The 12,162-nt window shown below is 41.8% G+C and overlaps 2 protein-coding genes across 4 annotated transcripts in view; one reads left to right on the top strand and one right to left on the bottom strand.

Annotated features, from left to right (window-relative positions):
* The window catches only part of Kat6a (lysine acetyltransferase 6A), a 141,465-nt gene extending 134,562 nt beyond the window's left edge, over positions 1-6,903 (bottom strand). For 2 of the 3 annotated variants that reach the window (XM_087217386.1, XM_004855289.4), the window contains exons 1-3: positions 6,778-6,903; positions 4,530-4,658; positions 3,343-4,263 (exon numbers count right to left, since the gene is read on the bottom strand). In XM_087217386.1, the coding sequence (XP_087073512.1) occupies positions 3,343-3,942 (600 nt within the window). In that variant the 5' untranslated portion in view covers positions 3,943-4,263; positions 4,530-4,658; positions 6,778-6,903. The remainder of the gene's footprint in view (positions 1-3,342; positions 4,264-4,529; positions 4,659-6,777) is intronic. The other variant, XM_004855290.4, reaches the window with a different exon arrangement.
* On the top strand, positions 5,836-8,762 carry LOC147826814 (uncharacterized). The gene is made up of 3 exons (XM_087216968.1): positions 5,836-5,895; positions 6,234-6,862; positions 8,250-8,762. The coding sequence occupies exons 1-3, from the start codon at positions 5,836-5,838 to the stop codon at positions 8,341-8,343; spliced, it is 783 nt and encodes a 260-aa protein (XP_087073094.1). The 3' UTR covers positions 8,344-8,762.
* The last annotated feature ends 3,400 nt before the right edge of the window (positions 8,763-12,162 follow it).

Here is a 12,162-nt window from a genome sequence, read left to right on the forward strand (position 1 = left end):
AAAAGTAGAAAAATCCAGCCAGAGATGGTGGCACAGACCTGCTGCAATCCCAGCATTCTGGGAGGCCAAGACAGGAGGATCACAAGTTCAAGACCAGCCAGTTAACTTAACTTTTATCTCAAAAAAAAAAAAACCAAACCAAACAAAAAAGAATTTAAAAAAGGCTCAGACTATAGATCAGTGGGAAGGCCCTAAATGCAATCTCCAGTACAAAAAAAGAAAAAGAAAAAGTCTAAATCAAACTGTAGTAAGTCAGGACCCATCTGTATAGGTTTTAGTACTGCCTTCAGTCTAAAGAATCTTCTGAGGGTCTTTAAATCTATCCCTAGTGGATACAGGGGTCAACTGTATAGAGCCCTGAAGTGATACCTGGCCCATAGAAAACATTTATTAAGTAAATAAGCTCACCATAAATCACCACACACTAAAGCTAGCTTAGAAATTTCCCTTATAACATGGATAAAACTTTTAAATCATGGTATCCCATGGATTCTATTTTTCAATGTGAAAATAACACACTAAACTTCAAGTGATTTCACAGTAAAATTAAAAATATTCCTACAATAATCTCTCCAAAAGAACAAAAGCTACTTTTTACTTGGCAGCTGAAAATCTAAAGTTTCTTCCAAAGGTTAATAGCACAAAATAAATAGGACTGATTCAGTAAAAACTGAAGAGAAACTGGCTCTGGTCCTTCCACATACAGCAAGCAGTCCTTGAAGTTCATCTCTTACTCTACAGCTGCCTAGACCAACAGACATATGAGTATTAGCATCCCAGAGAAGATAAAGCCTCCTCAGTTCCAAGCAATGTGTGGCCCACAGTAGGGGCTCCAAACTATTTGCTGAGCTAATTAAAGCATAAAAGTGAAACTACTTTTGGCTACAGCTTCCTTTTTTTATCACTGTCAAATACATTTTGGATACACATACATAAATTTTTTTTTCTTTTTTGAGATGATCTAGGTCCATAACAGCAAACCAATCAATTCTGGGTAAGAACTGATTGGGCAGTTTCAAGAGAGAGGGAAAAAAGTAGTTAAAATACAATGAAACATCAGACATATAATCTGTTCGGACGAAGAATAATTCTTCACCTTGGAGTTCACAGTATTATGATTCTGAATGTGGATTTTTCACCTTTGGGGAAGGTCACTCAGGAAATTCAGTACTGAAAATAAAGACTCCACCAAAAAATACAGAACAGGTCTCATCAACTCTTAATTTCATAGATACTATCACGAAAAGCAGTTTTCCAATGAGATTGGTACACAACAGCAGTCTACTCAAAAAAACTCAATCTTCTCAAATGTATACTCCACATTTAGTCACTTCGGTTAACTACACTACAAACAGAGCTCTGTAGCCAAACAAGTATTTGTAAAACCAAAGCCAGCTAGCAGATCTCTCCTGAATTAAACTTGCATTAGTGTAAATGTGCTGTTCTATGGCCTCAGCAAAGTCCTCTGCTCATTGCAAAGTAAGGTTAGATGGCCCTCAAAGCTCCAATCAAGGAAAAGTCCCAAGGCTCTAGGATTTGGACTTACCCTGTATTATACCCAAATTAATCACCTCTTAAAAGTATGCACAACTGACCTTTTATGTATAATTAATATGTGTTAAAACGTCTGGGGCTGGAGATGTACCTCAATAGGATATATGGTAATTCACATGTTTGAGACATTGGGTTCAACCCTCATCACCAAAAAAATAATAAAACTTCTAATTCTGCTAGGCATGGTGGCACATGTTTGTAATCCTTGTCCTCTAGGAGACTGAGGCAGGAGGATCATGAATTCAAACCAGTATGGACAACTTAGCAAGCCCCGTCTCAAAAAAGACAGGGTGGGGGTGGGTGTAAAAATTATTACAAAAGCAAATACCCAAGTGTTCCAACAAGAACTTATAATACCCAATTCATAGTGAAGGCACTAACTATAATCTAACCATGAATTATTTAGCTATAAAGGCGCCTGCCTCACAAGCGCAAGGTCCCAAGTTCGATCTCTGGTACCAAAAAGATTTTTTTAATTAAAAAATATATAATTAAATAAATAAAATATAAATTTCCTGTTTCCATTCAGTTAACCTGTGAGACTGATTATAGTTGTAGGAATCCAGTCATTTTATTTAACTTCAACCATATAATTAAAAAACAATTCTTAGGCTGAGGCAGGACTGCCACAAATTCACTGGGCTAAAGTGAGTTCAAGACCAGCCTGTGCCACATTATGAGACCCTGTCTCAAAAAAAAATTTTTTTTACAGATAAGTGTTCTTACAGTACTGAACTATGAAACAGCATTTTAGTTACTTGTCTACCCTGAATTTTTAATACACTCTAAAAATGCCCAAATACTATAGAATCATTTTCTGAATAAGATTCTCTATCAGTTCATGAGAATTAGTTTAAAGATAACTCAAGTTGAGTAGCCCTTATCCAAAATGCTTGGGACAGGAAGTACTTCAGATTTCATAGTTTTTTGGATTTTAGAGTATTTACATAGACTTTACCAGCTGAGCATCCCTAATCTGAAAGTCCAAAATCCAAAAATTCTCCAAAATCTGGAACTTGGAAGCATTGTAAATCATTAAGCTTCACAGAGCATTTGCCTGTACTCAAAAAAGATTCAGATTTGAGAACATTTTGGATTTTCAGATTAGAGATACTTAACTGTAACAACATGCTTTTATTCGAAAGTTCAGTGGAAAAACTGAACCCCTTAAAATAGATCTCTAAAAAGTTCAAAGAAAAATACTGTTAATTTTCAACTGTGATTTAAACAAAAATCTACAGGTAGCTATTCAGTGGGATATTAACTTCAATAAAATTAGATCAAATCTCAGATGTTTTTAAATATGCTCAATGTTAACTTTATAATCTCATCCTAGAAATAGCTTCCATGATCTTAGGTAAAAGAGAATGTGTCTCATTCGTGAGACTCTAATCTCATTCCTGTCTAATGATAACCTAAAGTGGGGCGGGACTGTTCTTAGTCATCTGCTGCTTTCAAAGTCAAGTCTCCACCTATCAGGCTGCTTATCAACTTCCAGCAGTAAGGTACCCTAAGAACCTTAAAACTTTAAAGTTGTATGTCACTTTTAGATTTTAATCTAATTATGTCCTTTTTCAATCTTAGCTTCAAATATTTCAAAGTACCAAAACAATCAGTATCTATGAAGTTCTCACAGTTGGAACTCATCAATAAGAAACCAGAAGAGATCACTCCACAAGTCCCAAACATAAACCTTAAACGTAACTTCTAGATAACTTCAAAGAAATATGAATCTATAGCACTCCACACTGTCAGCTCTATGAACACCAATGCATACACCCTTCTTACCTTGTCCTTTTCATGTGGAAGCAGTGAAACTGGAGGTAAACAGGAAAGAGACTCAGAACTCTCCTTCCCCTCAGCATTGGCTGCTTTAGTGTTGAGCCGATAGAGAGGTCCCTCTTTAAGGAGTCTGCCATGACTGATGGCACGTTTGATAGCCAATCGTAACTGCTGGTGAAAGCCAGAGGCAGCGCTGCCTCCAAATAATGCCGATACATCCTTCTGACCTTTCAAAAAGCGTTCAATACTTTTCAAAGTTGACCCACCAGGCTCTGCCAAGCCCTCAAATGCCCTTTTGATCAGTTTATTCCAATCTACATTTTGCTTATTATCCAATTTTCCATGGTTTCGAGGTTTAGGAAGTGCTATTCGCCCAGGATTATCAGGATCTTTATAGGAATTGAGACCTTTGTTTGAGACTTTTAAAATTGTTCCATCTTTAACACTCAACTCCAATTGTTCCAAAACAGTTTTACGATCCAAGCCATGAGATGAAGACACTGCATTGCATATCCTTTCTTCTGAAGGACGCTGTTTCTGCTTCTTCACTTTTTTGATGGCCTCCAAAATCCACTCAGTATACAGCGGGTTAGCGAGTTTTACCATGGTGAAGGATTCTGTATATCCATAGAGTCGTTATCCCTTATCCTGATGTTGAGTAAGTTTTACACCATGGAAAACAAGATTCTCGGAGGATGGAAACCAGTTAACCATAGCATACAAGTTTTCTGGCCTGAGTCCTTCCTCGTTTCACAAAATAGAATGCATCCCCACTTTTAATTTAGAAACCAAAACAACTGGTTATTTGAAGCCTTCAAACTTCCCCATAAAGTTTTCAATAGCACCACATATGGGTCTCTTCACAAAGTCGTAAGAAGTCCACAGATCTCATCCCCAGTGTCAGAATAGAAAATGTGCATCTTATGCCTGAAAAAGTAATTAAAACAATGTCAATCTTCTAGCAAAGCCCATTTTTAAAAATAAATTATAATTGAAACATCCTAGTCTTTTGAAGCAATCAAATAGCAATGTGTTTACTGAGCATTCCTAAGAGTTCTAATACACTTCTACCATTCCCAAACAAGAATGTATGTATGTAAACAATTATATGAAAAAGAAAAGATGACTAAAATACAACGAGGAAATACAATGAGATGGTCTATAAATGATCTTAAGCTAAAGCTACAACTAACCAGAGAGGTGCTGGCTATCCTGTACTCCAGAATCTGCGCTCACCAGTCTATGAATTGCACCGCTTCCTTGACATCTTCCCCAAGAAACTATTCAGCACTTCAACAGTATCTGGATTAGTAGAAAGAATCCTGCAATGAAAGTAAGAGTGAATCTTTCATCTTTCAAAATTCCAGACATTGAGAGTAGATGAAAAATTATCAACCCTTAAAAGAAATACAAATTCAAGTTTCACAGATCAACTTTATAATTTAAGTACAATATTACTTAAACTTTCCAAATGCAAATGAAAGTAACACTGGAAAAGCCGTGTAAAAGTGCTGAAAATAATCTGATTTCACTCAAATTTTTGAAAATGCACACTGTTAACTTCTAACCCAAACTAAGATATTAACATCCACATACTGGAGTACTGTCTGATTGTTTATAAGCAAACTATAGAGGAACTAGAAATAAGAAAGGCCAAGAATCACTGGGGTCAAATGCACATTTACATCAAATTTATAGTACAGAAAAAATTGTACTGGTTATTTGTGGGTGGGTCTAGAGAGAACTTAATCTGATAAAGATATAAATTCAAGACTGCAGTCACAAGATGAACATTAATGAATAAAACATACAAATACACTGCCTCTCTGGGTCAAAATCAATCAATATTCTTCCATACAAAATAATCTGACAGGTACACATTTTTTTAAATCACTAAAATATTGAATTCTGACCTAAAATAATTCATTTGCCTCCAAAACTAAGTTTAACTTACTTAAGTGATTTTTTTAAGAACTTCTGCTCTTATTCAGGGGAACATGTGAATTACATTATAAACAATGCTAGAAAAATTGCTCTGGTAGCAACTATTCTTAAAAATGACTTTGAGCCGGGGATTATAGCTCAGTGGTTCTGCCGCCTGCCTCGCAAGCGGAAGGTCCCGAGTTCGATCCCCGGTACAAAAAAAAAAAAAAAAAAAAAGACTTTAAAATTAAAAAGAAAGTTAATTGGCATTTGGAAAGAGTAGTATTGTTTACTATAACATGAAAGCAGAGGCTGAAACAAAACCATCTCAAACCTGAGCCAATATTTATCTCAAAACTAGATGACAAAAAAAGAAGCCCCCTGAGAGAGTTACGCTTCATTTCTCTAAGAGTCACCAGAGGCTGGAAAAGTTTTATTACTCCAAGAAAGTTCATTACACATTAACGATAAACCGAAAGAGAAGTTACAACCTGAGTTTAAGAAGTTGGCACGTCCTAAGTGATTAAGCTCACAGGTGAAAGAGCAGAAAAGAGAAAAAGAGAGAAAAGAAAAAGAATGACAGTCACTCGTTGTCTTTCCGGCCAGGATTTTCACCAATCGCCGGGACTGCGGAAAGTAACGCTCCGTAGACTTGAACCTAACTCTGAGAAAGTGCACCTGAGGCTAGAGAGCGCGCAATTGGCTTCCGACAGTCCTTCCCGGCCCCCTTTCCCCACCCCCAAACACGTCTTCGCGCTCTCTTTTTAAAGAGCTAGAAACTTTAAAAACTTGAAACGGCACAGGCGTGCAGCTTGCCAATGGGCTGCTTCGCCGCTTCCATCAGCTGGAAACAGAGCCCAAGGAGTAAGTTAACAATGCCATCACGTGGAGTTTAGAGCTGGATAGCCCTGAACCCAGCTCCCCGACCCGATCTCCGCACCGGCTGGCTCGCGGGACCGCGCGGGGCCTGACAGGTCCTGCAGCAGTGTCCCGGCGCCATACCCTCCCGGGGTGACAGTCCGACAGACTCTCTGCCACACGTGCTGCCTCCTCCGCACCACAACTCCGCCCGCCTGTCACCCCCACTCGGCGGTAGCCGGGCCAAGGCCAGAGAGCGCGCGCGGGGAGACGGCCGGGCGGTGGCGGGCGCGCCCCGAGGGACAGCGGGAGAGCGGGCGGCGCTGCCAGCCCGAGGCCCCGCGCTCCGCCGCTCCGCAGCTCCGGGCCAGGCCCGCCCGCCCGCTCCCCGGGATGGGCCGGCGGGGGCGGGGACGCTGGCCGTGAGCGCCCGGCCAGTCGGCCGGCGGCGCGCAGACCGGGGCGGAGGGAACTGGGCGCCGGGCGGGCGCGAGGGGGCGGCCACGGCGCCCCGGCCCGAGGCCTGGCGCAGAGCAGCGGGAGGCGGCGCAGGCCGCGGCGGGGCCTGCAGCGGCCGCCGACCCCGCAACGCGGGGGAGAGAGCCCTGGAGCGGCTCCGCCTCGGGCTCGGCTGCTGGGGGCGTCCCCTCAGCTACTTACCGGGGGAGAAGAGAGCCGGGATCCCGGGACCCGGGGCTGGACCGCGGAGATGCCCCAAACTGACACGGCCGCCATCTTGGAGACAGTGAGCTTCGGCCGGGGGGAGGGGCGGCAAGGAGGGGGAACAGCCACAGGGGGAGGGGACTCGCGCGCGGGAACGGCCGCCGAGGGAGGGAGAGGGAAGAGCCAGGCTGCGGCGGGGCGGGGGTCGGCCAGGAGCAGGAAGAGCTTGCCGGGAGCGGGAAGGGCCGCAGCGCGGGCGGGGCGCGGGAAGAGCCGGTGCGGTCACGTGGGGCAGTTACAAAAGGCCGACGCCTGCGAGGGCTGGGGCCGGCAGGGCAGGGCAGGCTCGGGGCAGAGCTCGCTGTGCTCGTCGGTGCCGCGGAGAGAGGGAAGGCGGTGCGCGCCCCGTGGCGCGGCTCCTTAGCTGAGGCCCTCTTAGCGCTCAGCCAGGCCCGACGCCGCCACTGAGGAACCGTTTGGCCCGTGGAGCACAGGAGGGCTGGGCCGAGGACCCTTCAAGCGACCGCCTGCGCGGGGTCTCGCGCAAGGTCACGCGGGGCTGCGTGTCCCCGCCGGGATGCTGGGTTCAGGCCGCGCGCTGCCACGGTTCTGACCCGCCGCCGCTTCTTTGTCTGCTCCCTCTGCCGCCTGAAACTCAGGCGGAGACTGAGGCAGATTTTTTTGTCCAGCATTCATTGAAAGGCGGTAAATGACAGACGAAAGGACACCGTGAACGCTTACTAGTCTTTTGGACCCATTCCTGCTCCTGGGCCTGTGTCTGCCTTGTGTCCCCTGCATAGTCTCCCCACGCCTCTTTTTGTCAGCTTTACCCATTAAAATCGAAGCAACTCGTCTCATCTGCCTGATCACTCAGTTTTAACTTTGATGGTCACTCCCTTTTCTGAACTTAGATAGTACAGATCATGTGCTCATCATCCAGCCTGCACTTCATGTGTGGTCTTTACTTTTTATGAATAGAGCCCCAGACACATGCTCACTTATGATACCTCTTAGGGACTCCAAGGTCTAGCATAATGTGCAAATAGTAGGGGTTCCCAAAAACAGTGTTTCTAGTGAATGAATTTTTTTGCCATTTTGAGACAGGATCCTGCTAAGTTGCCTAGGCTGGCCTTGAAATCGAAATCTTCCTGCCCCAGCCTCCCAAGAAATTGAGGTTAGAGGTTTGTGTCCCACGTCTGGAGAGATTAAACTTTTTAAGCCATTAAGAAAGAGAAAGTTTCTGGGCCGGGGATTTAGCTCAGTGGCACTGCACCTGCGTTCGATCCCCGGTACTGGGGGAGGAGCGGGGGAAGAAAGTTTCTGTCTTTATACTCTGTCTTATTAAACTTCAACCAGTATTTTCCTGGCTCTGTACCCCTTGTCCACTCATCCTTGGCCTGGTGGTTCAGTATCATAGGCTATAAAAGCCATCCTGTAACAGTAACAGCATGAAAACATTCTATTTTCAGGTGCTGGACCTACAAACTCAATATCCTGATACTGAGATCGGTAACCCCTCATCTATTTCCAAAATCAGAAGAGAAATCTGGAGATACAAGATAATTATTATAAAGGTTATTTTCCACCCTTGGTGAAGCAGGCTTAATGGAAACATCCAGAAATTCTTAGGAAAACAAGTTTCTTACTTCCCAAAGAGGACTTATAAAAGCATATTAATGAAACAAATGGAGTTATTTGTGTAACATGAAGTATATAGTTTTCAAGAAAAACGATAGAGATGGGTCGTCATTGCTTTTGAATAATTTGGACAAAAGCTAGCCGTCCCTGAGAAAGACTGAGCTGGAGCCTATGCACCACAGGGGGAATATAGAACTCTTGCACTGGCAAAGCCTTTCAAAAAGCTTCCCACAGACTTTGTTTCCACGTTTACTTAACAAAATGACACCTTGAGGTCTTCTCCAAATAAAAAGTTTGCTACAAAAGATTAAAATACTTATCTTTTACAAGTTAAAAAACAAAAAGCTCAACCTTTAGTTTTTCTTGTTGTTGTAACGGTTCAGTCTTACAAGGCTTACAGCTTCCATATTTTGCTCTAGGGATCTCTGCTTTTCAGTAGTACTTAGTAATACGTTTTGTGCAGGCTGAGTCCTCTCCAGCCTGAACTTGAAGATTGCTTCATCCAAGTTTCGATGGGAAAACTTTTCATCCATTTTTATTTAATATAATTCCCGGTATAGTTAAGTTTGTGCCTACTACCATACTCTTTTATTTTCTTTTGACAAATCTACTTTATGTCTCTTCTTGTCCTGTATTGAATTAATAAAATGTTTTAGTTTTACCACTAACCCTCTCCATTACCTCAAGTGGGTTTTGGAAATTACAGTATTCCTCTTTGATGTAGTAGAATCTAATGTAAATTATTACTTTGAGCAATTTCCCAGAAATGCTAATACCTTAGAACACTTTGCCTTGTGAACTAAAAATCTTCAAAGTAGCTACATCTGTATTAAAAAACATGGCCTGAAGATGTGGCGCAGTGGTAAAGTACTTGCCTAGCATAGGCAAAGCACCCACCCCACCAATCACCAATAACAACAACAACAAAAATCTCATAGGCAGCTTAAGCTCACCTGACTAGAACATCAGGGATGTGGAGTGATGGAATGCAGTAGGTCAGCAGCCAAAATTGTCTTGGGCTATCTTCTACCCTTTATACGCAGTTACCTAAACTTTTGTATCTGACCTACATATCTGACAATCATTAAAAAGAGTATTCTTTTTTTTTTCATATTCTTTTATTGGTACATTTTAGGTATACAATTTGTTTACATTTATCATTGGGTGTTTGTACCTGTACATGATGTATCTTGGTTCTTATTTTTTTCCCATTACCTGTACACCCTTCACACGCTCCACCTTTCCCTATTTACATAGACTTTGTTTCCATTTTTTTCTTTTCTCATAATTTTTCCTTTCCCTTCTTTCCTTGCCCCTTCCCCTACCGCTTTGTACATTTTCTTCCTATTTCAAACTATCAACTATTCATTTTAATTGTTTTAATCCTTATCTACACTTTCAGTTTCTCACACTAGAAAAAGTATTCAGTATTTACACATGTGTATCGTATTTATTTCACTTAAGAGTATGGCCTTGATATGCTTCCATTTAGCTATAAATGACTCTAGTTGAGAAAAAGGGACTTCATCCCACCACTCCCAGCCCAGAGGAAGGGGCTTCCAGGCCACCATCCCTCCCGCTGCTCACGGCCCCTGTCCCACCTCTCCCAGCTCAGAGGCGGTGAGCTGCATTGGCGCCAACAGCACCTCCCCACCCCCACCCCCCAGTTGAAATGACAAGACATGTAAAGAAGTCTCAAAACCAGACTTCCAGATCACCTACAGCAACCCCAAAGGGAAATGAGATGGAACACTCTGGTACTCAACCACCTGGACCCACTGAACTGGCAACAAAAGGGGATCTGGAAAAAATGAAATCAGAAATAATTTCTCAGATAACAGGAGAGATGGTGCTCTTAGTGCAAGACAATTAATAAATCTAGAGAGGAGCTGAGGAACATGATGGAATCCCAACATAGGAAACAAATCAAATCCATAAAACAGATTCAAATAGATTTCCAGGAAATGAAAAACTCCACTGAAAGTCTACACAGCAGAATTAGCCAATGTGAGGACAGAATTTCAGATATAGAAAATAAGATTGCAATTAATGACCAGGAAAAGAAAAATTGCTTCAAAATTGTAAGGGAACACGAGAAATCAGTCCAGCAGCTGCTAGACGATGCAAAGAAGAGTAACATAAGACTGACTGGAGTCAAAGAAGAAACAGGAGAGAGTGCAGACAACATAAAAACTCCTCACAGAAGTACTGGCAGAAAACTCCCAAGCAGAGGAAAAGAACTTGACATACAAATAAGTGAGGCATATGGGACTTCACATAGCCTTGATCAAAAAAAATCTACACATAGGCATATAATTGTTAAGATTCCAGAAACTCAACAGAAGAACAAAGTTCTACAAGCAGTTAGAGAAAAGAAACAAATCACATACAAAGGAAAGTCCATCAGAATCACAGCAGACTTCTCAACACAAACCATCCAGGCAAGAAGAGCTTGGAGTGACATGTTCCAAGCCCTAAAAGAAAACACCCTCCAACCCAGATTGATGTACCCTGCAAAACTGTCTTTCAAAATGGATGGAGAAATAAGATACTTTCATGACAAAGAGCACCTTAGGAACTTCGTGAATACCAAACCAGCACTCCAAAAAATTTTACACAATACTCTAGGAACAGACATTGAGGATCACAACCCCAGGAAGCAAAGCAGAAGGAAACCATCTAGCATGACAAGAAGTTAAATGTAAAGAGGGAGAACCCAACAAAAAGGAAAAGTCATGGCAATGGTAAGCCAATAGGTTCCAGTTATAACCATCAATGTTAATGGTCTCAATTCACCAGTCAAAAGAAATAGACTGGCAGAATGGGTCAAGAAGCAAAATCCAACAATATGCTTCATACAAGAAACACTCTTCATTCAAAATGAAACTTATAGACTGAAAGTTAAAGGGTAGAAAACAATACTCCATGCGACGGGAACCCTGAAAAAAAGCCGGAGTAGCTATACTCTTTGCAGATCAAGTAGATTTCAAACCAACACTGATTAAGAGAGACGAAGAAGGACACTATATCCTTGTAAAGGGAACAATCCAAGAGGAAGACATGACAAACATAAATATACCAAACACTAGTGTGCCCAACTATATAAAACAAATACTAACAGACATGAAAAGTCATATATGCACTACTACAATTGTAGTGGGGGACCTCAACATCCCACTGTCACAAATAGATCAACTAGACAAAAAATAGGTAATGAAATATTAGAACTCAATCGAACACTTGAGCAAATGAACGTAGATGTTTACAGAGTCTTCCACCCCACAAAATCAGAATACACATTCTTCTCAGCTGCACATGGGTCATTCTCCAAAATAGACTACATACTCACGCATAGAACATGTTTAAGTAAGTGCAAAGGAATTGAAATTATCCCCTGTATATTATCAGACCATAATGTGATGAACTTAGAGATCCATAGCAAAAGAAACTGCAAAAATTTCATAAACACATGGAAATTGAACAACACAATTCTGAATAACCAGTGGATCACAGAGAAAATTAAAGAAAAAATCAGACAGTTCCTTCAATTAAATGACAATGACAATACAACATATTGGAATCTATGGGACACAATGAAAGCAGTCTTACGAGGGAAATTCATAGCAGTGAATACGCACGTTAGGAAAACAAAATGAGTCCAATTAAACAACCTGATGCTGAACCTCAAACTCCTAGAAAAAGAAAAGCATGAAAAATGCAAAGCTCATACAAGGGAGGAAATTA

This window comes from Heterocephalus glaber, unplaced genomic scaffold (genome assembly GCF_053883595.1).
Source record: "Heterocephalus glaber isolate CG9 unplaced genomic scaffold, H.glaber_assembly_v1.0 deba00001461, whole genome shotgun sequence".
Taxonomy (NCBI): Eukaryota; Metazoa; Chordata; class Mammalia; order Rodentia; family Bathyergidae; genus Heterocephalus; species Heterocephalus glaber.